The sequence below is a fragment of the Populus alba genome, chromosome 13, assembly GCF_005239225.2.
Source record: "Populus alba chromosome 13, ASM523922v2, whole genome shotgun sequence".
Taxonomy (NCBI): Eukaryota; Viridiplantae; Streptophyta; class Magnoliopsida; order Malpighiales; family Salicaceae; genus Populus; species Populus alba.
This window is the reverse complement of record NC_133296.1, coordinates 15,855,255-15,879,852: the sequence shown is the minus strand read 5'-3', so window position 1 is coordinate 15,879,852 and position 24,598 is coordinate 15,855,255. Positions and strand designations below refer to the sequence as shown.

General features: G+C 35.2%; 3 protein-coding genes across 3 annotated transcripts; 2 read left to right on the top strand and 1 right to left on the bottom strand.

The window, feature by feature from the left end:
* The first annotated feature begins 1,736 nt into the window (after positions 1-1,736).
* Positions 1,737-3,535, top strand: LOC118039494 (GDSL esterase/lipase At2g31550). Its single transcript, XM_035046201.2, has 3 exons — positions 1,737-2,348; positions 2,459-2,720; positions 3,166-3,535. Exons 1-3 carry the CDS (start codon positions 1,746-1,748, stop codon positions 3,360-3,362), a joined length of 1,062 nt encoding a protein of 353 aa, XP_034902092.1. The 5' UTR covers positions 1,737-1,745; the 3' UTR covers positions 3,363-3,535.
* Positions 3,536-4,724: 1,189 nt separating this feature from the next.
* On the bottom strand, positions 4,725-6,965 carry LOC118039493 (exocyst complex component EXO70B1). The gene has a single exon (XM_035046199.2). The coding sequence runs from the start codon at positions 6,802-6,804 to the stop codon at positions 4,903-4,905; it is 1,902 nt and encodes a 633-aa protein (XP_034902090.1). The 5' UTR covers positions 6,805-6,965; the 3' UTR covers positions 4,725-4,902.
* A 4,950-nt stretch (positions 6,966-11,915) lies between these two features.
* Positions 11,916-22,644, top strand: LOC118039495 (N-terminal acetyltransferase B complex auxiliary subunit NAA25). Its single transcript, XM_035046202.2, has 19 exons — positions 11,916-12,199; positions 12,676-12,832; positions 12,923-13,041; positions 13,164-13,238; positions 15,005-15,098; positions 15,184-15,302; positions 16,035-16,105; positions 17,096-17,237; positions 17,358-17,533; positions 17,849-18,051; positions 18,455-18,585; positions 19,057-19,133; positions 19,460-19,534; positions 19,705-19,897; positions 20,227-20,346; positions 20,412-20,550; positions 20,710-20,750; positions 20,878-21,132; positions 21,504-22,644. Exons 1-19 carry the CDS (start codon positions 12,053-12,055, stop codon positions 22,206-22,208), a joined length of 3,039 nt encoding a protein of 1,012 aa, XP_034902093.1. The 5' UTR covers positions 11,916-12,052; the 3' UTR covers positions 22,209-22,644.
* The last annotated feature ends 1,954 nt before the right edge of the window (positions 22,645-24,598 follow it).

Here is a 24,598-nt window from a genome sequence, read left to right as displayed (position 1 = left end):
GGATTAAGAAAATAGCAATTAAAAGAATGAGAATCAAAATTGAAAAAACAAAATAAATTTTTTATATGATTGAAGGGTAAAATTGAAAAGAAAAATTAATTTAGCAAAATGATTAAAAAATCAAAAGAATGAAGATAAAAAATGACATAAAGAAACAAATTTTTGATTGAATAGTAAAATAAAAAAAAATAATAACTTTTACAAGAAAAACCCGAGATAAAAAAAATTAGAAATAAAAAGAATGAAGATCAAATTAGAAAAAAAAAATATAGCAAACTAGGATGGAATGATGAAATTGAAAAAAAAAATCCTTCTATAAAATGATCAAAAACAAAAATTATAAGTCAAAAGAATAAAGTCTGAAGTTGAAATATCAACAATAAAAAGAGTCAAGTTATAATTTTCTGGGGAGAAAAGAGAAAAGAAGGGATGTAAAAAGTTTCACTAGAGATAAACCATACTATCAACACTGACTCGTGCCTCTCCAAAAAAAAAAAAAAAAGAGCACGACAATGTTTTCAATTACACAATAAAATGGTGTTTTTGGATATTGGGAGGTGTCGCACACGTCGTTCAAAGAGTGTAAGTGCCTCCCACTCACTAGGGAGCGCGGGTCTCTCCAAAAAACAAAAACACGGCAATGCTTCCAATTACACGATAAAATAGTGTTTTTAGATATTGAAAGGTGTCACACGAGTGATTCAAAAAGTGTAAGTGCCTCCCACTCACCAGGGAGTATGGTCAAGCACCCCATATTTTTATTTTTTTTAATTTTTTTTATAATTAGTCAAACACCAAATGGCCTTTGAGCTAACTTAATAATAATGAAAAAATCGTTGTGAAAAGACAAAAACACACCTTGACTCCAGTTTAATTTTTTTGCTTTTAAAGGTATTTTGATCATTTTGTTGTGCTTTTAATTATTTATTATTTTTTATATTTGTTTAAATATCAAATTGCTCCTCAATTGACATTATAATAATAAAAAGATCATTGTGAAAATAAAAACGTGCCACTCTGATGTCAGTTTTTATTTTTTTGCTTCCAATGTCATTTTGGTCGTTTCATTATGTGATTAAAATAAAAAAAGAATTATATATCCATGTTTATTTTAGCAATGACTAATTAATCATGTAAAAAGATTTTAATACCTTTAGAAACTAGTATTAATTTTTTTATATATATAAAATAGCAAAACCATCATTACATTCTTCTAATAGATGTATTTGGCGTGGAGCTACATTGCTTTTCCAAGTCCAAATAGATTCTTTTAATATGAATTGCTTGCTTAAAACTTGATTTGAAAAGGACAAAAAAAAAAGGACTTAAATTTCAGTAAATATAATAAACAAGCCAACTCGAGGATACATTGATCGCTAAAGCAAGTGTAATTGTACCTGGATATAACCCAACAGTTTCACACAGAAATAGATCTACAAGTCAAATTAATTGACCGAAAAAGGATGCTGGCTTTATCTCTTCTTTAATTCTCTTTAATATTACATGGCAAGGTAGCTGGGGAGAGTTTAATTTCAGCCATTTTCTTCACAAGTAAAAAGGGCATGCAAGCTGGAGGCTTACATGATCGTTAATTTCAGGGCCCGTGAGATTAGTCGAGGTACGCGCAAGCTGGGTCGGACACCCACATTAAACTAAAAAAAAAATAAGGCATGCAACTACTAAAGACAACAGTACTCTTATTCTCTATAAGTACAAAGCAATCTCACCATGTTAATCAATCAACAATGGCACCAGCCCTCCTCTTCCTCACTTTAGCGACCATATGCAACCTCAGCGGGGCTGCAACCTTGCCCAAATTCTCCAGCATTCTTATCTTCGGCGATTCGACGGTTGATACTGGTAACAACAACTACGTGAAGACAGTATTCAGAAGTGACCATCCACCATATGGCCGAGACTTTCCAGGCCACGTTCCTACAGGGAGGTTTTCTAACGGAAAACTCATTCCTGACTTTGCAGCCACCATCCTAGGGATGGAAGAAACTGTTCCGCCTGTCCTCAGTCCAAGCCTAACCAATGACGATATTCGCACCGGCGTGTGTTTTGCTTCGGCAGGATCAGGATACGACGACATGACGACAGAAGCAACCGGAGTCATCCCAATGTACGAGCAACTTGAGTTATTCAAGAACTATATTACAAGGCTCAAGGGAATTGTTGGAGAAGAAGAGGCCAAGAAGATACTTGGCAGAGCTTTCATCATTGTTAGTTCAGGCACTAATGACTTGATTTACAACTATTATGATATACCCACAAGACGGTATCAGTTCAACAGTATCAGTGGTTATCATGATTTTCTGCTGAGTTCCTTACAAAATTTTGTGCAGGTATGCATGAATGCAGGCATCTATCTAGCTTTGCACAATCAATTTCTAGTATTTTCAAGCATAAAACTGCCGGCATTTTCTCAGGTAACTTCTGATGGTAATGTTCACAGGAACTGTACAATCTTGGAGGCCGTTTAATGGTGGTTGCTGGCCTTCCTCCAATTGGGTGTTTGCCTCTTCAGATGGTCACAAGATATGGGAGTTCAGGGAATCTAGCATGTCTAGAAGATCAAAATTCAGATTGTCAAGCCTATAATAAAAAACTTAAAAGGTTACTACCTCCATTGCAGTCATCACTTCCAGGAAGCAGAATTATCTATGCAGACATTTACGACCCATTATCTGACATGGTTTCCCAGCCACAAAAATACGGTAAGCTGTCTTCTCAAAAAAAGGGCGGGGGGGAGAAAGGGGATTAGCTGTTTTGACAAAATATAACATGTATTATGGAAAAAACTAAATTACTAGGCTGGACTAATTAATGCTTTGGTTGCACCAAACAACAAACGCGGTTGGTCCACTTCATTTAAACACTGAGCAATGCCAATGCTGATGTATGTTCAGAAAATTTTAGCCATCAGGACACTAGAAATTAAAGATCAGACTCAAGGACTCGACTGACTTACAAAGAGACCGTACAAGTCGTATATAGAGCTAGTAGAACTGTGTCCAGTCTGCTATACATTGATGTAATTAAGCATGGTCTAGCCAATGAAAATGAGCCTGTAGCTCAAACGGCATCTACATAAGGGGTCCTAGGTTCGAGCCTCTCTCTTGCATTAAGCCTAGTTTACTAATATTTGAAGTTACACAACAGGTTTTGTCGAGACACATAAAGGGTGCTGCGGAACAGGGGTTGTTGAAACAGGATCAACCTGTAACAAAGCGACACCAACATGTGGAAATGCTTCTCAGTTCATGTTTTGGGATGCTATCCATCCAAGTGAATCAGCCTACAAGTTCCTAACCGAATATCTAGTGAAAGATCTCATTTCCCGATTCAATCCCATATGATCACAGCTTCTCTCAGCTTGTACTGTAACTTTTTAAACACTTCATAGTCCACAAAGAAGGGGGCAATTTTAAAAAGAGAAACAAGTGATGATATTCTATGTTTCTTTGCACTATCAATCAGATCTCATTGTAATGCTTTGCTATCGCTGATAAAGTATTAGACTTGCAACAGCTTAAAGAGTCAAATGGGTAATCCAACGATAGGTGAGCTAATAATTCGGTTTTAATGGTAAGAGTACGACTAAGGGCTGTGCCTATTTAAAAACTCTGAACCTATTTCCTTTGACTTGGGGGGAACCTACAGATTAAGACCATTTTCCATCATGGAAAGGTTTATGACCACTTCTAGATCTCGGCCACTAGGTTAAAGAAAATTGCCTATCACTCGATTCTGGAAGGAGCCGAATTGCATAGTGAGTTTTTGCAAAATTCAGTAAAAAATTTATCAAAAGATATGCATCAATTCCGTAATAAGCATTACAATTGGTAAAAGGAGAGATCACATTCAGTGCTGGTGGTAGGCTATGGCAAAGGAATACACTCATTTAATCACTCTGAACATAGAAACTTTTGGCATGGAGACCAACAGATTAAAGGGAATTGACTGTCAAAGAGAGGTTTCTGACCACTTTTACTGCTAGGTTGCAGGAGAGATAATCAAATGCTATTATATGATCATTGTTTTCTGTTGTTAACACCTCCATTAATTTAACTTCTCACCCAGAAGGGGCATAAAACAAGAAATTTCTATTTGAATCATTGGCAAAGATTATCCTTCATTCACGAATTAATAATCAATTTCAAATATTTGCTATCATGAATCAAAAGTCGAACCTCACTACTACTCTGGAAAGGAATGGGCTTGCATAAATAGCGTCAGCTCTCAGCAAGCTCTCGATTCATCATCCCCAGAAGTGGGAACAAACTAATAACACTGCCTCTCTAAAATGCCAGTTTTCAACTCATCACAAGGATGCTACTTCAAGCTTGGAAGAAGAGTAAAATATGAACTTGCAGCCATCATATTGTGGTAATAATTGTAATGCTTAACCCTGACAAGTGACAAGTGTATTTTGACAATTTATACGAGATCATATACCTAAACTTAACCCATATTTATTTAAAAAGTAGTTTACTTTTCAATTGGATATTCCACTATTTACAAGTTACCAGTGTGTACAAGTGAGGTTATGCAAGGCCGGAATAGATAGCTGACAGCATACAACGATTGGGTTTAGGTATAAGATTAACAGCAAAAAGCTGGTTTCCATGTAATAGCTATAATCAAATGTATAATAGCCTTGATCATAGAAAGAGAAAAACAAAAATACAATTCATATGGGAATCAGAACACCATCTTGATTGATCATAGCATGCATCCATAATTTTCATTGACAAAGGTAAAGGCAAAATAAAATGTGATGAACACATTCAAATATCTAGTTAAGGGCTACAATCATTAATTACATCCATACAACACCAAAATTCACAAACTTTCCTCTAGTTCATACAGAATAGTACAACAAGCAGTGGCTTACCTTCATTTCCTGCCACCTGCAGATCCATTCACTCCCTCAAACAACTCGTTAATCTGGGTACCAATATCCTCCAGAGTGTACTTAATATACCTATCGGCATGCCTCCCAACATCCGGAGCATTTTGAAACCTTGCAATGAAGTTTCTATAAGCTGGCATCACTAGATTGTATAAAGAGTTCCTCAGCTCATTTCTTAGCTGCTCATCAAATATGATCCACTGGGAGTGAGATTTATAAATTTCCTCAAACTGAGAATTAAATGCCTTAATCCTGTCTTTCATAGACATGGACTTTCCTCCAACATTAGCAGCCACAGGGCTACTATCTGCCCTCAATACCCCCAAAAGTTTATTCCAGGAACTTCTCTGATAACTCGAAAGGTATTGCTTGATTTTTGCAGTGTGTTTCCTTATCCAATCATCCCCAAGCAGCAAACCCAATTCACTATCCTTCACTTTTTGCACGATGTACCTCTCATTATTCATCAAGAAAACAGAACACAAGGCAGTATCCCCATAAATCTTTGCCTTCACTTCCAAATTACTCTCCAACAACTCCATAATCCATGTCATTTGAACCGACAATGAAGACAAAGTAGAATCCTTTGATGGAACAACATTCACACTCTCCTCGAAGACCAGCTCTAACGACTCTCTTGACCTACACGCAGCACGTAAATAATTCATCACATATCGTGTGATTGGATGAAGCCCTCCACGAGGCACGGGAGCTTTAGCTGGATCCCGCCTAATCAAATTCTCCAACTCCATAAAAATCCCCCTTATCGCCTCCCCTAACCTCTTCCATATCCCCAACGCATCATTCCTGAGAACCAAACAATACTGATCACTAAAATTAAACTCAAACTCCGGCATCAAATCCCTCATCGTTTCAAACAAATCCAAAACCTTAAACAACCTCTCAGGCGACCTACTCCCTATCGCAATCGCATCCGCAAAATTCAAAATCTGAACCACAGCCCCCCTACAAACCTCCATAAATGATAAGTCACTCCCCGAACCCAACCCATAAAACACCCGATCACACAACCTCCTCTCACTTGGAAACAAAATCCGAAGGGAAACATTTGCCGCTTTTATCCACTTATCAATTTCATCCTCCAATTCTTGCCATTGCATCTTTTGCACTTCTTCATTGCTCAATTTCCCTAAACCTAACCTCGACAGGCTTTCTTCCAAGAACTCCCTACGGAAACTACTATACACGTGTGAACACTCTTTACCAGACCCCGAAACCACCATCCTCTTCGCTATCTCATGCAAATCGTTAATAATCCCCGACGGCAATGCATCAATTATGACGTCATAATTACTTAACCGTTGCGCTACCGGAATTTCACTATCACTATAGTCATGATCATCTTCGTCAGAATCATCAAACAATAAATTACTATTATCCTCCGTTAACTCTCCGTTACCGTTATTATAAGATCTAGTAGTTTCAAAAGACTCACCACCACGTTCAATTAAGAGACGGAACTCTTCTTCCAGCCGAAACATAGTCTGCTGAAGAAGATCCTCAGCTCGTGCCAAATACGTTCCGGCGGAACTGGAGGCGGAGAGTCCACGCACAGTTGAAATTAACTCGTCGACGCAGTCAAGGAAGGCGGAGGAGTCAGCAGAGTCAGACCAGATCGGGTGGTCGGCGGCGACGTACTGCGAGATCTGACGCTCTAAGGACTTGATAGTATGATCAAGAGCTCTAGGGTCTTCTTCTTGTCCTGCTGTTGTCAGTTTATCGGCCAATTTCTCTCTAGAAAAACGACCGTCGAACTTTGAGAAGATTTGCAAAATATCGTCAGCCATTGACTCGTTGTTGCCTAGCGTTTTCGCTATGTGACGTGCTACAGCGATCAGCTTCTCCTCTCCGTTCTCTGCCGCCATTTTTTAAGGTTGTGTTTGACTGTTTAGGGTTCGCAAGCGCATTAAACGGCTGCGTTCTGGAGGTTTGAAGGGAGCGGTGGTTGCAGTTTTGAAGAAGAACAACAAGAAGAAGGGAATAAAGGAGGGAGGGTGGGTGGTGCAATGACGGGAATGTCCTTGGAAAACGCGGTTTGTACTTTCAAGTTTTAAAGGGAGGAGAGAGAGTAGAGAATGAGAGTGACGGGACGGCAGACGTGGATAAAAAGAAAAGAAAAGAGATTCTTGAGTGGCAATTTTGGTAATTAAATAATTTGTTTTTTTTATTATTTTTTGCCCTTTTATTCTTTCGGCAAAACTCAATTAAGATCCTTTAATTATAATATGGGTTTCAATTTGGACTCTCATCTTTGGAAGTTTTAATTTCAGCTCACGGTGATAAATCCTTGAATCTTTGGTTTAGAAGGGAATCAAGTTTTGTATTTATAAATATACGCCTTTGGCCGTGTGTAGTCTATATAGAATCAAAATGAGAAAAGACTTTGATTTCAGCATATAAAAGTTGGTTTAAATTTTTTTCAATATTAAAAGAAAAAAAACCTTTAACACATGATGTATTAAAAATAATTTATTATTTCCATAAAAATGAGCTAAATATTTTAGTAATTATTTTATAAAAATATATCACTTTAAGTTATTAGCATAGAGTTACTAGAGTTTATGATTTTCGAGATACCTAATTTAAAATTTTCTTTATATATATATATTCTTTGGTTATTTGAGTGAATATTTGAGAATTTTTAAAAAATCTCAAATTACTATATTTTTTAGGAAAATATGATGCACATGATATGAACATTTATAAGGTAATGGAATGTTGGCATTGCATCAATTATGATATATGGGTGATGTAATTGAAATTTCCAGTAGAAAAAGTACTTAATAAAAACGTATACCAAAATTGGAAGGTTTGAGTGTAATTTTCCCTGGTCAGAACTTCTTTTTAGAGTTTTTTTTCTTTTATTTATCTGAAAGCAAGTGGGTCTCGTGACTTGTGGAGATGGGTCAAGAGGAAGTACCGAAAGGAAGGTTCGATGGACCCGACAGCGAGGAGGCCAGGGGTGGGGAAGTGGAGGGAGAGTCGTTTGAAAATGAGGAAGCTGTCTCTCTCTATGGACTGGTCAATTGCGTCTAGGAAAACCACTTGATGCTCCAAAAAAAATATTTCGAACAGCTCGCTTGTTTATTTTTCATATTGTCAAACCAACGCATTTATTCATGGTGGTTGTCAATGATCATGGTGGTATATGGCAGTCATGCTTGAGCACATCATCTTATAAATAATAATAACTGGTAAGGTGAGTAAATTAAACGGTGTGGGATCCTCTTTTGGAGGTCCAACTTCATTTGAGTTATGCCTCCATCCACTCCAGAGGAGGAGTGTTTAATGTTATGATAAAAATTATTTTTTAAATTATTTTTATTTAAGTATATATTGTTATATTTTATTTTAGAGTTATTTTTTAAATTTAATTTTTTTCCCAACCTCCAAAAAAAATTGAAACAGTATCGTTTTAAACAACACTATTCTCCTCCTTCCCCTGCACACCCAGAGGCAAGGGAAGAAGATATTTTGTTCCCCTGCAACGCCTATTTCATTGTCTTCCCCTCCAACTTGCACAAATCCTGACAAGCAACATCAAATATACTGCCACCATTAATGCAACTCATGTCTCCTTACCCTATCACCACATCAAAAGAAAAGGAAAACCATGCTCTGTAAAGGCAGGAGCCGCCCCATGCCACCCTACCCTGCACCATGACAGGATAGGGCAGGGTGATCCTCTCTCCCACTACCTATAAATGCCAAGAGGCAAAGAAGAAAAAAAGGGAGGAAAGTATAGAGAGAAGAGACAAATATGGACAATTTAGAGAAAAAAAAAAAAAACAAAGCACAACAAAAAACAAAGAGGGAACGAACAGACGAAGAAAAAAAATAAAGGGAACTGGGGAATTGTTTATGGGAAACAAAGAGGAACAAAGGAGAGGTTTTGGGGAGAAAAATAGAGAAGAAACCGAAACAAAACAAAGAAAATGAGAGGGGGCATAAATAGAGGTCATTGAAAACATAGAAAAAAGAACTACCAGCCACCCTCAGCTTCCCAGTCCGCCACTACTAGCACTAGCAGCACCGCCATCAACAGCAACACCGCCATCAATAGAGACCGAAGAAGAAACGTAGAAGCAAGAGAACAAAAACAAGGAGAAGAAGAAAACATAGGAAAATAGAGTGAGAAACGAAGAAGAACCACGGTCTGGAATTCCTCGTCCGCCACGTGATTCTTCCTCTACACCTCCACCGCCTGCCGCTGCAACACCAACACCGCCATTATTGTTAGGTCAACTTCTTCTCTTTCGTCGTCCCTGGCTCTTCCACTGTTCATGTTGCATGTGAACAGGGGAGAGTGCTCCACTGTTCACTGAGCAGGACAAGTCCGCCCCAGCCCAAAATGAGCAGGCCAAGTCCAGCCAATTCAAAAAAAATTCAAAAGTTTTTTAAAAAAATGTATGATTTTCCCGCGTATTTTTCCACTAAATTTTGCTTAATATTGGTTTGTATTTTTATATCGTAAAGATACAAATTCGATATTAAAATGTTAGCTTTCTCTAAAATGTTGCGAAAAAGAAAATTATAAAAACAAAAAAAAAAAAATCTTTCTTTTTTGCATACGACCAAGTCTCTAAAAAAAAATCATATCATATTTTCATACAACAAAAATTCAAAATATGTTCTAACATGCATTTTGACTTTAATAACCAGTTTATTAAAGCCATGAGAACTAGACCAATATTTCAAAAAAAACTAAAAAAATATTTTGTTTTGTTTAGTACCAGGGATAACGAATTTATACATAAAACATATTTCTGGTATTAAAAAGGTAGTTCTTTTATAGATATTACAACAATTAGAATTTTTGCCCAATAATATAAGGATCTTTTTACTGATGATGATTTTTCTTAATTAGCATATATTAGATAATTAAACAATGTAGCTTACCTTAGGTAAGGCGCATTTGGAGTATTAATACTTTTCATTTACGTAACCAGTGCTCGATCTCTAAGATCAGTTAAGATTTCTAGTGATCAAAATACTAAGTGGCGTCTCTTATTCCCGCTTTCAACTAATAAAAGACAAGAATTTTTTATCTTCCATATTTGCCAGACTAGTACAATATCGAGAGTAGAAGATTCGTCACGACGCCGCACACGTGCCACATAATTAAAATAGTAATTTAAAAAAAAAATTTGTTTTTGATATTAGTACAATGACACAATTTAAAAATATTAAAAAAATTAATTGAAAATAAAAAAATTAAATTTTAACAAAAAAACATGTTCAACCTCAACAACAAGAGGACACTAAATCTCCATTATCAATCTTTATCAATTAAACACTCTTTAAAATATCTATTTCCTCTTAAAATAATACAAGCATGTAAGTGTAAGGATGTCATATAATGATGACTAGTTTATTGGTCCGCATTCCGTTGCGAGTTAGACAAATTGTCTAAATTTTAAAATGTAAGAAAATAATAAGATTGTGAATAATTTTTTTATTATGTTATTAAACCTGGCTTTATGGGTTAATCTTGAAATCTTATAACTTAATTCTTTACATAACTCGAGTTTTAAACTAAATTATGCTGGAGTTGACCCAAATTAAATTGATTGATTTCATAATTAAAATACAATTTTAATAGCTGGTAAAAACATGGCTTAGTTTTTAACAAAACTTCAAGATGAAATTTTTTTTTCACAAAAACTATCGAGACAATGACAAATTAGATTAATATCGTTCTCCAAGCAAAATTGTGTCGTGGACTCCATTGAATTTAATAATTTATTTTTTTATAATATATATATATATATATTTAATTATATGATAAAAATATATGATTATAAAATTGAGAACCAACCTAAAAATAAAAACTTATTTGAGACAATAATAACCCTAAAGAAAGCAAAGAATAAATAAACCATGTAATTTATTTCTTAACCAATCAAATATTGAAGGATAAAATCAAGAAAAAAAAACTATTAAAAACAATTAATGAACTAAAAACCAAAAATACGTATTTGGCCAGTGGGTGAACTCGTCAAGCCTATGCATTAGGGTAACCTGGGCTAGTACGCTAAATTTGTGAACCAGGGTATGGACTCTAGTGGGGTTATAAATTTTTTTCCCTAAAACTAGATTTTATTTAACTTAATGATAAAAAAATAGACATGATTGCAAAACAAAACATCAACCTAATACTAAGATGCTGTAAAAAAATTAAATGACAAATGAAGATTACAATATTTAACATCGCAACACAGATAATTTACCTTGCTGTGTTTAATGATTTCTCTATCAAAATAAATTTTTAATAGAAAAATACATAAAATTTGTAATAGAAACCAATATAATAGAAAAATACATGAAATTTGCAATAAAAACCAACACGCATATAAAAAAAAATCATAGATAAATTATACACTACTCTTAAAAAACTAAACATATTCAATATCATTACAAAAAAAAAAAAAACATTACAAACAAATTAAAATATAAAAATTATCACAAAAATATCAACTAATACATTATTTTTTAAATAAAAAAATAAATAATAAAATAATAAGACCAAACATTGTAGCCTCAGCCTAATCAAGCAACGACATGCATTAAGAAAAAAAATGACATGGTGTATTCGAATGACTTGTTTGTTTTTGTATTTTAAAAGTGTTTTTGAAAAAAATTAAATTTTTTTTATTAATTTTAAATTAATATATTTTTAGTATTTTCAAATCATTTTGATGTGTTGCTGTTAAAAATAATTTTTTAAAAATAAAAAAATATTATTAAAATATATTTTAATATAAAAAATTATTTAAAAAGCAATTATAATCATAACCACACTGTAAAGTAATTCCAAAGCATATTCTGAGCCTTTGATTTAAAATACTATGGTCCATAAAATTTGTTAGTTGATCAACGAAAGCCCAGCCAAACCAGGCGTAAGACCATCACATACCAGTCCAGTCCCCTTCCAGTCCCGTATCCAAACACCCCCATTCATTGGCTAGGTTTCCTTCCATTTGAAAAACAACCATATCCTCCAAACAGAAACCAAAAAAGTCAGTCAGCTGATCTCTTACACACAGAGAAATAAATTTTTGAAACCCTAGCTAATAAACCCTATTTTTTTTCGAGAAAAGAGAAAAAGCTTCAATGGCATCGAAGTTTGGGTTAGCCGGAGGGATACCGGAACGGCGAGTGAGACCGATTTGGGATGCAATCGATTCTCGTCAGTTCAAGAATGCGCTTAAACACTCCACTTCACTCCTCGCTAAATGCCCTAATTCACCTTACGCACTCGTAAGACTTCAAATATTTCTTAGACTGACTCAGCTCTTGATTGCTAATTACTGTAAAGTGAAGTGATTTTGCGTGTTTACTTTTGCTAATTGGATTCTGCTTGGGGTGTTAGCTTTGAGTTTTTTTTTCTCTTGTAACTGACATAATTAGCTGTAGTTTTTTCAGTTATTTGTTGTCTGAGCAAATTTGCAAGGTGTACTTGTGCCTGCGCGTGTATGTATGTGCAGACATTTGGTCATTTTTTTATCCGGGGATTAAGTGGCGAATGCTTGTCGTGCTGCCATCCCAGTTGTTTATAATGTTTATAAATCTTGCTTCTTTAGTGTTTGGTTTTGAGCATGTGGTTTTTATGATAGAGGGATTAGTTGGGGAATAGTTAGAGTTAATTACTTTTAGAGTTATGGTGTATGTTGTTTATTGTATTAGAATTGAAATGGTGGGTTATTTGGAGTAATTGATGTGTTCTGGTGATGCAGGCGCTAAAATCACTCATCTTGGAAAGGATGGGTAAATCTGATGAGGCATTATCAGTTTGCTTAAATGCAAAGGAGCTTTTATACAAGAATGATTCCTTGTTAATGGATGATCTAACTCTCAGTACATTGCAGATTGTTTTTCAACGGCTTGATCGCTGTTAGTATATCTTTACTGCTCCGAGATTCTCTGTTTTTATACATTATATCGGAAGACTCTAATTTTTTTTTACCCTTGAAATATAATCAGTGGATTTGGCTACTGGATGCTATGAGTATGCTTGCAGTAAATTTCCAAGCAATTTGGAACTAATGATGGGACTTTTCAATTGTTATGTTCGTGAGTATTTATTTGTGAAGCAGCAGCAGGTTAGTGTTCTTTTTCTTGTATGATATATGTGAACTTCATTGCTATGTCTTGACATCTGCTTGATGCAGATTGTGGGACAATTAGGCTAATGCTTTCTAACTATGATGTCATCATCTGGCAGACAGCCATCAAAATGTATAAGCTTGTTGGTGAAGAGAGGTTTTTGCTCTGGGCAGTTTGTAGCATCCAATTACAGGTCATAGCAGCCTTCCCTTCTTGTATATTGTTAAGCATGTGCTTGTTATTTTATAGTATTTATTTTTGAAGCTACTATCATTTCTTGTCACATTGTGTGTGCATAGTGCATATATTATTATAAGCTATTGGTTTTATATATGGAAATTGGCTTTTATCGGTGTTATGGTGAAAGGCTCATTGATTTAACTGATGAATATCACCCTCGCTTCATGTCTTGCAACCTTAGAATTTGGAAAATTTGTATGCTCAAAATCTTGATATTGAGGTGGATTGGCATCAAAGGATCCTTATAGCTGGCTCCGTACAATTTGTGATTAATGCTTTGTTGCTGTTGTTGGCATGCTCTTAGTTAAGTTTTGAACGTCTGCAATCATGCCTGATTAGATTACTGCTAACACAGAACATTCAAAATTGAGAAAAGGAATGAACAGATGAGGTTACTTGCTGGACGAATGTAACCATAAATCTTTTAACAATGCAATATAATTGAAGACACGTGTGTTGAACAAGATATTTTTTAAGCAAAACAAATTCTTAAGAAAATCCTTGCATGCAGTTTAGATTGCTCCAAAAACCTGCAGTATGCAAAGCCAAGATCGAATCTGTTAAAGGTTGCAGTGGTTCAACAGTCTGATCTGGTTTCAGATTCGAAGCACTGCAATCCCTTTTTTTTAAAAAAAAGGATATAAAATTGGGAGCTCATGCATGCATCTCACATTTTCACTTAAAGACTTTGAGAACTGTAAATGGTACAAAATGTGACTGTTGGCTAACTTGGCTTTGCCATTTACAAATAACATATTGGTGTGCATGGGGTAGTTTGTAGGGAGATTGTAGGGAGATTATGATCTATGCTGTGAGCAACTTGTCCTTCATTGCCTCTTGCAAGTTATTTATGGACACCCAACTGCTTCACTGGGAACATGAACACCTAAGCAATCTTGATGTTGACAAATTAAGGGCTTGGAGTATTAGATTTTCCTTCTTTTTATTTTTTTAGCGAGTTAATATCTGAAACTAAGGCCATTATGATCTGATCTCTGTCCTCCGATTTAACACTTGTCAAAGCCAAATTACATTCTCATTCTTTTGGTCATCCATCTCACAATGTACTTATTGTGGATGTCAGCTTTACAGTGGAGTTACCTGAACTTTTGCTGGATGTACATGAAAAAACTTTTTCGGTTAAATCATCATCATGGTACTCTGTTTCTTTACCTAGTGGATCAATTTTAGATGTCAAGATGCCAGTTCCTGGTACTTTATCCATGGACTCAATGTAATCTAAGTTTGTAATTGAACACTTAGTTATCTGAAGCAATAATTAAGGTGATATCTCCATTCTTGTCCCTCATTCCTTTGCTCTCTTTTCTTCTTGTTTTTTTTTCCATCCCAACAGAAAAAGGTTGATGCTGCCCAGGTGGGGTTGCACTTGTAACCTTTTTTCTCTTGGTGTTCTGGATTGTGTTGCCTAGTAACCTAATTCATTGTTTATCTAGCATTTGTTTTATCTGTTCTACTTCTGTGAATTGATCTCCATAGAATGGGTCCTGGCATAGTGTATAATTTATGTATTTGGTTATTGTCCATTTCTGTCATGAAAGGGTAAAAAACTAAACAGCATTTCTCTTAAGAAGCTTCTTGCTGTCTTTCCACATGCAACCCATGTGCAGCCCTTAGAATGCTTGTTTATTGAAAACACTTCTTGCCTGGGTGGAATGTCTTGTTTTGCTGCTTATTTTGTTTGCTATGATCTTCTTGCAGGTATTTTGTGGCAATGGAGGAGAGAAACTAGCAATGCTAGCTGAAGGTTTACTTAAGAAGCATGTAGCTTCCCACAGCTTGCATGAGCCTGAAGGTGAGTTCCATATCTGTTGCCAAAATTTGAACAACTAGCATTCATTAATGATCTCCTCTCTGATTGTGTAAAAACTCTGTTGCAGCTCTTATGGTCTATATTTCCATATTAGAACAACAAGAAAAGTATGGTGATGCATTGGAAATTCTCTCGGGGCAATTGGGATCACTATTAATGATTGAAGTTGATAAGCTACGTATACAGGTATTTTCTGAAACATTATGTCTTGGTTTTTTTATCTTAAAAGTACTTCTGTTGACAATAGAGTACTATTTTACATTTTTGAATTTATACTTAAGATAATGCACATCTTATGGATTTTCTGTGTAGCTATTATATTTCTTCATTGTTTTTGGGATGAGAAACTGAACTTGGCTAGTAAATTAAAGGTGAGTTATTATGGGCAAGACTAAAGAGGTATTATAAAAGAAAGTTAGAATGGAAAATGAGATTTGTTAAAATGGAACTAGGTGCAAACAAACTAGATGACCTGTGACTTACATTCCACTACAGAGTTGAAGTGGAACTTCCACACAACTTTATGAGGATTATTATGCCATGTAAACTTGAATTCTTAGCATAATGACTATCAAGTTTTGGATACTGAAAGGGGCATGCCTGTATAATACTATAGGCCACATATGCTTTTCTGCTGATAAATAACACCTGCTCATTCAAATGAATCCTAATGAAGGCTTAATCATTTATGCTCATGGTTTTGGTTGCACTTTCACCTTGTCCTACTTTTCTATATATATATAAACAGTTTCCTTTGATCATTTTGTTTCCAACATTTAAGTTTTCATGCAACTTCGTTGCTATAGAAATTTAGAACACATTATCTCTTGCTGTCTTGCATGCATTTTCTTGGAACTTCTTTCTTTTTACTTGTTGGTTTCCTTATCAACCTGGTACTCTTTGACTTTAAGTTGACAGGGGAGGCTTCTTGCTCGGTCAGGTGACTATGCTACAAGTGCCAACATATATCAGAAGATTTTAGAACTATGGTATGCGCGTGACAGTTTTCTTTCAAGAATTCAGTTTTGAGATCTTTATCACCAACTGAGGCAGCTAAGATCACACAACTTAGATAATATAGTGTTACGTCATGTGTTGTAAATTGTAATAAAAGAACCAGGAAAATTCTCTCTCTCTCTCTTCTTTTCATTTTCAGCTGTTTATTTCTTCTCTAGCTGCATTATTAGCCTCTGTTAATTTTCTTTCTTTATTTTTAGGTGTTATGGTTAGATTTGGGTTTGATTGATTTGTTTAGGATGTTCTGAATAGGACAGCTGTGACGTATAAGTCGTGGATTAGTGAACCATGATATCAAACAGGCTGCAGTTGCATTATGCAGGAAAAATGAATAGCCTCTTGTAATCGTAGAGGGAAAACAAGCTGTTTGCTTTAGCAGATGGGATAGTTTGTGAAAACAGCCAGTTATTGGAAACCCACATTTCGAAGCTCATAGCAAGTTTTTAGAAGTCATGGAATTATTATTCTGATACTCCTATTGTGGAGATTTTACATTTTTTCAATGAAAATAGCCTTTTCATAGCTTCAGATAACTAATTTCTAGGTCCTTTAGGAATAGAATTTGCAACTAGGAGCCTGACACCTTATTTTGAATTCTGCCCTAGTGTCGATGAGGCTGAAAGTTTGCTGTTGCCCTTATATGGATCACCTGACTGTTTTTAAAGCATTCCCATATGATAGATAATCCATACTCCCCCCCTTGCTGCTTGTTAGCCACCTTTTATTTTCTTTCGGGATTACTATGAATTTGCTTGCTCACCTGCATGTTCAAATTACACACACCAGCATGGCATTTGCTAAAGTTTGACTGCTGTAGAACATTGAGTAGTTGAAACTCGTTGCTAGAGATTGTGATGCATCTAATTGTTTCCTGTTTCCAATCCAGAAATTTTCTATTTTGGTCATTTCATTTGAGGACGTATATTTTTTTAGCTGTTAATCTTGTTTGATTTGTCTGGCAGCCCTGATGATTGGGAGTGTTTCCTACATTATCTAGGCTGTTTGCTGGAGGATGGCAGCAGCTGGAGCAAGGGAACCAACAATGATCCAATTAATCCCCCAAAACCCGAGGATTGCAAAGTCTCTCAATTGGCAGATGAAGTGGTGCATATTTACTACCCTTCAATTTTATATGTAGTTTGTATTTTCTGTCGTATCTGCGTACTTGCAGATCTTTTTATAACTTTTTATGCAGATTTTGATTTTTGCAAATTGGATTTGCAGTTTCATTCTCGAATATCGACTTCATTAGCTTTTGTGAAAAAATTACAAGTAGACACCAGTAATGATTTTATTAGGTGTCCATACTTGGCAACTCTTGAAATTGAGAGGAGGAAGCGATTACATGGAAAGGGCAATGATGATGATATTGTGGAGGCTCTAATGCTATATTTCCTCAAGTATGTAACTCTTTCTTTTCTTCCCAACTTGTGTGGAACTAGCTGCTGAGTGTAATTGTGCACGAAGCCTGTAATCATCCAAAATATTTTTGTTTCTGTGTTTGGCAAATAATGGATATGAAGTCAAGACTAGATGAACAATTTATCTCATCCTCACAACCATTTGTCAGTCATTTGTATGCTTCAAAGAAATTCTCAGTTCTTACAAAAAGTTTCTGGTATTCCTTTATGTTGGTGGTCTTTTTTGTAAGAATTATAGGCAAAATCATTGAAAGTTTTGGACCATCTAAGCTGAAGTCCTTTTTTTTAATGCAGGTTTGGTCACTTAGCAAGCTTCAGTTCTGATGTTGAGGCATTTCTGCAAGTCTTAACTCCAGATAAAAAGACGGAGTTTCTTGCAAAGTTGATAAAAACTTTGGACTCCTCTGCGACTGCACCAACTAAAGTGCTTGGAAAGTCAATCACGATTTTCAAAATTCAGGAGTTGGCTGGGAACATGTATAAGCTCCCTGTGCTTGGTGCGCGTTTCTTTTGTTTCTTTTGCACACATACACTTGCTCACCCTACACACAATGTTTTGCACATCCAAACTGCACAACCCCTGGGTGTAGCTCTATACACTTGTATTTTGTATTTTGTAGCCATGCATCGGATTTAAATGCCTCATAATGGCATAAGAGTGATCAGAAACATAAATCTCCATCATGTTTTTCTCTTTTAAATTGTGGTGTTCAGCAATGCATCCTCTTTATTTTCTGAGTCTCCTGCAAACTCTTTTTTGGTAGAAGGTTCCCAGTTATGTAGTCTACTTCATTTTCTTTGTTCCTTGTAATGTGTTTCATTCTAATTAAATTGGCTTTTTATTCAATGCTATTATTTTTTTTTTATTCAATGATATTAACTTCATCCATGCTTCTTCAGAACTTGAAGGCTGTGCTGTACAAATGGTGGAGATGTATTGTAAAAGTCTTCCACTTTCAAAGGATTTGGATCCACAAGAGAGCATGCATGGTGAAGAGCTGCTATCTATGGTGTGCAATGTGTTGGTTCAGGTATCTCAATTCATACTTTCATTTTTTGGGATCAGATGTGTGGACACATATGTACTGGTAGATGCCTGGATATGAGGATCGGTTTTATGATTTCTTAAGAAGGACTTTACCCTAGATGGTGCAACAAGTCTCCTTTAGTCCATGAAATATTGGTTATTTGACTTAAGAAAATTTTTGTTGTGGGATATTTTGACATGATCCTATCTTGTTCTTAAGAAGTGTATACTCTGATGCTCATTACCTCGTTGTTGCCTAATTATGGAGGTGACACTGCTAAAAGTTGATGTCTAGGTTAGTGTGTGTGCGGGCGTGCTCTTGCATTATTCCAGAACTTGTTTCATGAATTGGTTTGCTAGTTACAAGATTTTCTTTATTTAACTGACTACTGTATTGTTCTCTTTGAGGTTATGCTCATATATATATTCATTGCATTTTTTTTTTTGTTTTTTCTTTCCCTTTCTTTTTAAATAGCTATTCTGGCGTACAAGACATCTTGGCTACTTCATAGAGGCAATTATGGTTTTGGAGTTTGGCCTGACTATTCGAAGGTAAGATATTTTTTCACTGCTGATATTGTATTGTAATTTCAAACATGGCATTTTAAGAGTTCCAAATCTTTATAATGATTTAGGCTTTGGTGGGGGTGGGTTATATTACATCTGTGCCACCTTGAACACATTTAATTGGCACTAGAAATTCTGCTTGATGAATGAGAAGAAAGCATGTATTGAGTGTTTTGGAGGAAAACAAATAAAGGATTAGTGGATACAAGTGCTATGCATGCGAAACCATTTGTTTTCTTCTGGAAACTGTTTGCTGTGTTGGGAACTTCACATTCTTGAAACTAATTTTTGTGTTTGGTCGTATTTGGCAGATATATATGGCAGTACAAGATCTTGTTGCTACACTTGTATTCACACCTGGGTGCAATTTCATTAGCTTATGAGTGGTAACATACGTTAATATATATTTCACATTGTTAGTTGATGAAATTAAGTTACCTTTTGGTTTGTATTTCAAATTCTGTCTAGCCACTTGGTTATTCTTCCCCCCTTTTATACTCATCAAATCACTTTGGTTTTCCTAAGGTCTAAAGCAGCTCTCTAAATCTCTGTGTAGGTATAAATCTTTGGACGTGAAGAATATTCTGATGGAAACTGTTTCTCATCACATCTTGCCGCAGATGTTGGTATCTCCTCTTTGGGGGGATTTAAATAATCTGCTGAAAGATTATCTCAGGTTTATGGATGACCACTTCAGGGAATCTGCAGATCTGACATTCCTTGCTTATCGCCACAGAAACTATTCTAAAGTATGCCACATTATCAATATAATTATTTTTGTTCTGTGTTAAAAATTTAAGGCGAGTTTCTTTTTTAAAATGAATCTTAGATGTTCCTGGAATTGTTAGCCAGTTCATTGCGTGTGGCTATCTTTCCAATTACTTGATTCTATTGTCTACCTGTGGATGACTGCTTTCTGCACTTTTTGGTCATTGCCTTTATCCTTCTAAAACATTTGTTCTGTACCTTTCTTTCTCCCAATAAATCTGGTAACATGCCCTTATATTGAAGGGGATATGGTATTGAAATAGATTTGTGTAATCAAGATTCAAGACAATCCTGTTTCTTTGTATTTCAGGTAATAGAGTTTGTTCAATTCAAGGAGCGATTGCAACGATCTAATCAGTATTTAGTAGCAAGGGTTGAGACACCCATTCTACAGCTAAAACAAAAGGCAGATAACATTGAAGAAGAAGAGGTATGTACCACTTTTATCTGTTTCAATACCATACCTTTGTGTCTGATGAATATGCTGTCTTTCAGGTTGTTCTTGAAAACTTGAATGGCGGGGTTCACTTTGTTGAGCTCTCCAATGAGATTGGATCCAAAACCTTGACATTCAATGAAGATTTCCAATCACGGCCTTGGTGGACACCAACTACAGAGAAAAATTATCTCTTAGGTTAGTCATGTGGTCTTTGTTTCTTAATAACTACATCTCTAAAACCACATTATGTTCAGTGGCATTGAAGAAGCTATGATGGTTTGGGTAACAGTGGTGTTTTCTTATTTCCTGTCTCTCTATGAATTCTCTTGTATGTTGAAACAATTGATTTCCCAGGTCCATTTGAAGGAGTATCATATTGTCCCAAGGAAAACTTGGTAAGGAACTTCATTCATTGATTTGCTTTTGTATGTAATATTTGGCAATAGCAATCCATATACTTAATGGACTTTCTGTGTGTTCCTAATGCCCTTTATGTTTTTTTTTTTTTTTACTTGAATATAGACAAAGGAAAGGGAAGAAAATGTGCGTGGAGTTATTGAAAAGAAATCCCTTCTCCCTCGGATGATTTATCTGTCTATTCACAGTGCTTCAGCATCACTTAAGGAGAGTGTTGAAGAAAATGGGTCCATATCTGGGTCAAAAATCTCCTCAGAGTTTAAGTTTTTGCTTGAGCGCCATGCAAAGATGTTAGGCTTTTCTTTAAGTGATGCAGTTGAAGTGGTTATGGGTGTTTCCAGTGGTGTAAAATCCTTTGAGGTATACTTGTGCTGTCAATCTTATTCCTTGCCTTTTCTTACTGCTCTCTATTATTTTTCATGATATTCTTGTTGATGTGGTTGGTATAATTCTGATTCACATTCAGATGAGGTGCTATAGGTATGAGACACATTGTTGTAAGTGTGAAAGCATTTCTGTGTTAGGCAGGTTGTCTTTATCGTTTTTCCATTCCTTTAGATGCACACCAAGTTAATATATCTTATAAAGCATGTGCTTTTTGTTAAAATTGTCATCTTTAAAAAAGATTAGTTACTGGTGATCACTAGCTTGCTTTTATTCAAGTCGCCCAATATGGATCACTTAAATACCACAAGAACTTGGATGCATTTTAATTTTTGGATTTGACACAGGCTTTTGGTTCAGACGAGATTGACTGGATAAACTTTGCTGTCTTTTTGAATGCTTGGAATTTGAATTCCCACGAGCCCTTACAGCCTAACGGTGATCAGCATGGTCGTGGTATTTGGTATGTAGTGGATACTTTGCTGGTGAAATATATTTCAGAGAAGATCAAATCCATGGAGTCTCTTATTTGCTCGCCAAGGGTTGATCTTCCAATTTTAGTGCAATTGGTTACAGAGCCATTGGCCTGGCATGGTCTTGTGATTCAATCTTGTGTTCGATCATCTCTTCCATCTGGAAAGAAAAAGAAGAAAGGTGGGCCTGTGGACCAGCATTCATCTCTGGTGTTTAATGACATTAGGGATTCAATCCAGTCTTTATGTGATATAGTTAAGGAGGTTGCAAAATGGATCAGAGGTCAGATTGACAGACCAGAGAATGAGAGTGTGGAAATTATACTTTCCTCTCTTAGGAAAAAGGAACAAGATGAAGGGCCTGGGCGTGTTTTCCATGTTCTGGAAAGTTTAATTCCATCAATAAATGAGGCTGAACTTGGTGATCGGATCTCCCAAGAATTGAAGACATGGAGTCCCCTTGATGTTGCAAGGAAGATTGTGACCGGGGACTCTGCATTATTGTCCCAGTTTCTTAATATTTGCGAGTCAAAAATCAAGTCATTTCAGGCGTTGAATCAGCAGATAGCTCAAATATAAAGTGTGTTTTGCTTTATGTGTTTCCCCTGATCAGCAGGTATTTTGCTTCAGCTTTGGGAGCTGCATCTGATCTGGAATTTCTGCGCTACTTGTCAACAACGAAAGAGTTGAATGGATTGTTCAAGCTCTGCACTGATGCTCTCTTTGGACTCGTAGTTTACCATGAGATTTCCCTGCCAGATTGTTGTCAGCCTCCATCGTGGCCAGCCAGTTCTGTTTGAGCGGTTTTGGAAATTTTGTGCCAGATTTTCACAATTTATTTGGATATTCTTTCAATTTTTACACAGAACAGGTTTGTGTCTTTGTTCTCTTTATGTATTCTTTTTTGCAATGTATCTTTTGTTACTTTTTACTTAATGTTGCGTGCACATCGGTGAACCTGAAAAGTCCTGTCTGGAAGTCAAAATTTGATGTATTCTACTTTAATTTGGCTCTATTTGTTTTTGAATTTTAAAAGTATTTTTGAAAAAAATTGCTTCTTTTTATTTGCTTCAAATTAATTTTCTTTTGGTGTACTCATGCTGTTGATTCAGGCAGGTGTCAATTGTCTTCTTAGATTTGAATTTAAGGTGTCATTTTTTCTATATTGGAATCCAATGATTTAACCGATATCGGTAGTATGACGTGAGTATCACCACCCTGGTATCATCTGGGTAGATGATATCTCGGAAAGTTGCTGTCAGATTACTATGGAAACTGTCTCAATTGAACGGGCAAAGAACATTGTTATGAGGGAACACTTATCTATGTGTATAAAGTTTCCACTTCGGGTGCAAGATCATGCTATTGCAAATCAGTTGTCGGCCTACCTAATTCATTAAGATCTATGGGATTCTGGGTTTACAGGTGTCCCTGATGATGTATTTTCCAAAGAAATTTTTGGGGAGGGAGTTAAGGAAGACGACAAGAAGTTGCTTGAGCAGACTGGTCTGGCCTCCTATTTCAATTTCATCACCTAATTTAGTGGAAAAGGTGCTTTATGAATTGATCGGTGCCTTGATTGATGTTTATATATATATATATATATATATATATATAGTTAATCTGTTTGACAAACAAGTAAGAACTACCGTAGGTAGGATGTTTAAAAATTGAATGCTACTCCTTGACAATCCATGCTTTTTTCACCAAAGCCCTATATCTATAGAGTACGTGATAGTCTTACAAAATCCCTTCATTGAAAGCAAATTTAGTTGGATGTGTATCTCATGTATTACGTAAGTGGGGTTTAATTAATGAATTTTAATTAATTTAATTGTTAATATTTTTTGGTATTTGAATTTTATAAGATTATTATGTAATTCCCTCTTCGTTTTCAAGTATCACTTCAAATCCAAATCCACACCAATGGTAGATATTCAAGTTCAAACCCTTTGATTAAAGAAAGAAGTTAAATCCATAGTTGTAAATCCCAGTTTGGCCTACAACTCATTGGTTTTTTTTTTTTTTTTTTTTTTTAATAATTTGATCAAAAAACTTTGTTTTGATCCTTTTAGCAAAAAATCTAGACTTTATCTTGTTGGATCTTCCTAACCTATCACCCCAGCTTTTATCTTGGGTTGAATTTTATAACTAGACAAAATTTAAATTTTATAAAAATCAACTAGTTTGTTACAAGTTTTCCACAGCGAGTGAAATTTTAAACTAATTTTTAGTATAAGAAAAGAATGCATTGTTTTTAGAATATCATAAATTTTTTTAATTAAAAAACAAAGACATTGTTTGAATATAAATATTGGAGAAAGCCTAATTGTTACAAACTAGTTAAAAAAAAATTGTTACCAATCCTAATGACTAACGTACGTCACACGTAAATATTGCAGAAATCCAATCCTGATAACTAACGTACGACACACAGAAAACATAGGGTTATAATTAAAAATTGTCAAGCCCATGGACTTTAGGGTTAAAACTATTTTCTAACATTTTTAATAACTGGACCAATAACAGAAAACATAACATCATAACCTCTCCTCATTTCACCAAACCCTAAACCAAATTTCAACCTTACCCTAGCTTTCCTGAGATTTTCTACACCGTGAGATTTAATCATATGCTGGGAAATGAATATTTGATCTTGTATTTTATTTTCTACCACGAAGAATTGATTGGTCCCCATGGGCTGACCGGTGGTGTATAATGGTTGAGCTAACAATTGATTCTGTACTTTATTAATTGTCTAATCATGACCAGGCTAGAACGTATTAGGTTTTGTTTCATTTATTATATTGATGTTAAAAAAACCATTTCAACCTAATAATTTAAGTTTATATAAAATTTTAATATATAATTTATATTATTTTTTAATACATCTCTTTAAGTAAAAATATTTTGGATTTGAAACTTGCATAAACTTATTTTACCTTGTTTTTAATTTTTTTTATCAAATA

Excerpts from the sequence above, each read along its gene's own strand:
- LOC118039495 (XM_035046202.2), top strand. The coding sequence starts at position 12,053 with ATGGCATCGAAGTTTGGGTTAGCCGGAGGGATACCGGAACGGCGAGTG. Across the intron at positions 17,238-17,357 it reads CTCAATTGGCAGATGAAGTG|TTTCATTCTCGAATATCGAC; the intron begins GTGCATATTTAC and ends TTGGATTTGCAG. Across the intron at positions 20,751-20,877 it reads ATTGTCCCAAGGAAAACTTG|ACAAAGGAAAGGGAAGAAAA; the intron begins GTAAGGAACTTC and ends ACTTGAATATAG.
- LOC118039493 (XM_035046199.2), bottom strand. The coding sequence starts at position 6,804 with ATGGCGGCAGAGAACGGAGAGGAGAAGCTGATCGCTGTAGCACGTCAC.
- LOC118039494 (XM_035046201.2), top strand. The coding sequence starts at position 1,746 with ATGGCACCAGCCCTCCTCTTCCTCACTTTAGCGACCATATGCAACCTC. Across the intron at positions 2,349-2,458 it reads CCTTACAAAATTTTGTGCAG|GAACTGTACAATCTTGGAGG; the intron begins GTATGCATGAAT and ends TAATGTTCACAG. Across the intron at positions 2,721-3,165 it reads TTCCCAGCCACAAAAATACG|GTTTTGTCGAGACACATAAA; the intron begins GTAAGCTGTCTT and ends GTTACACAACAG.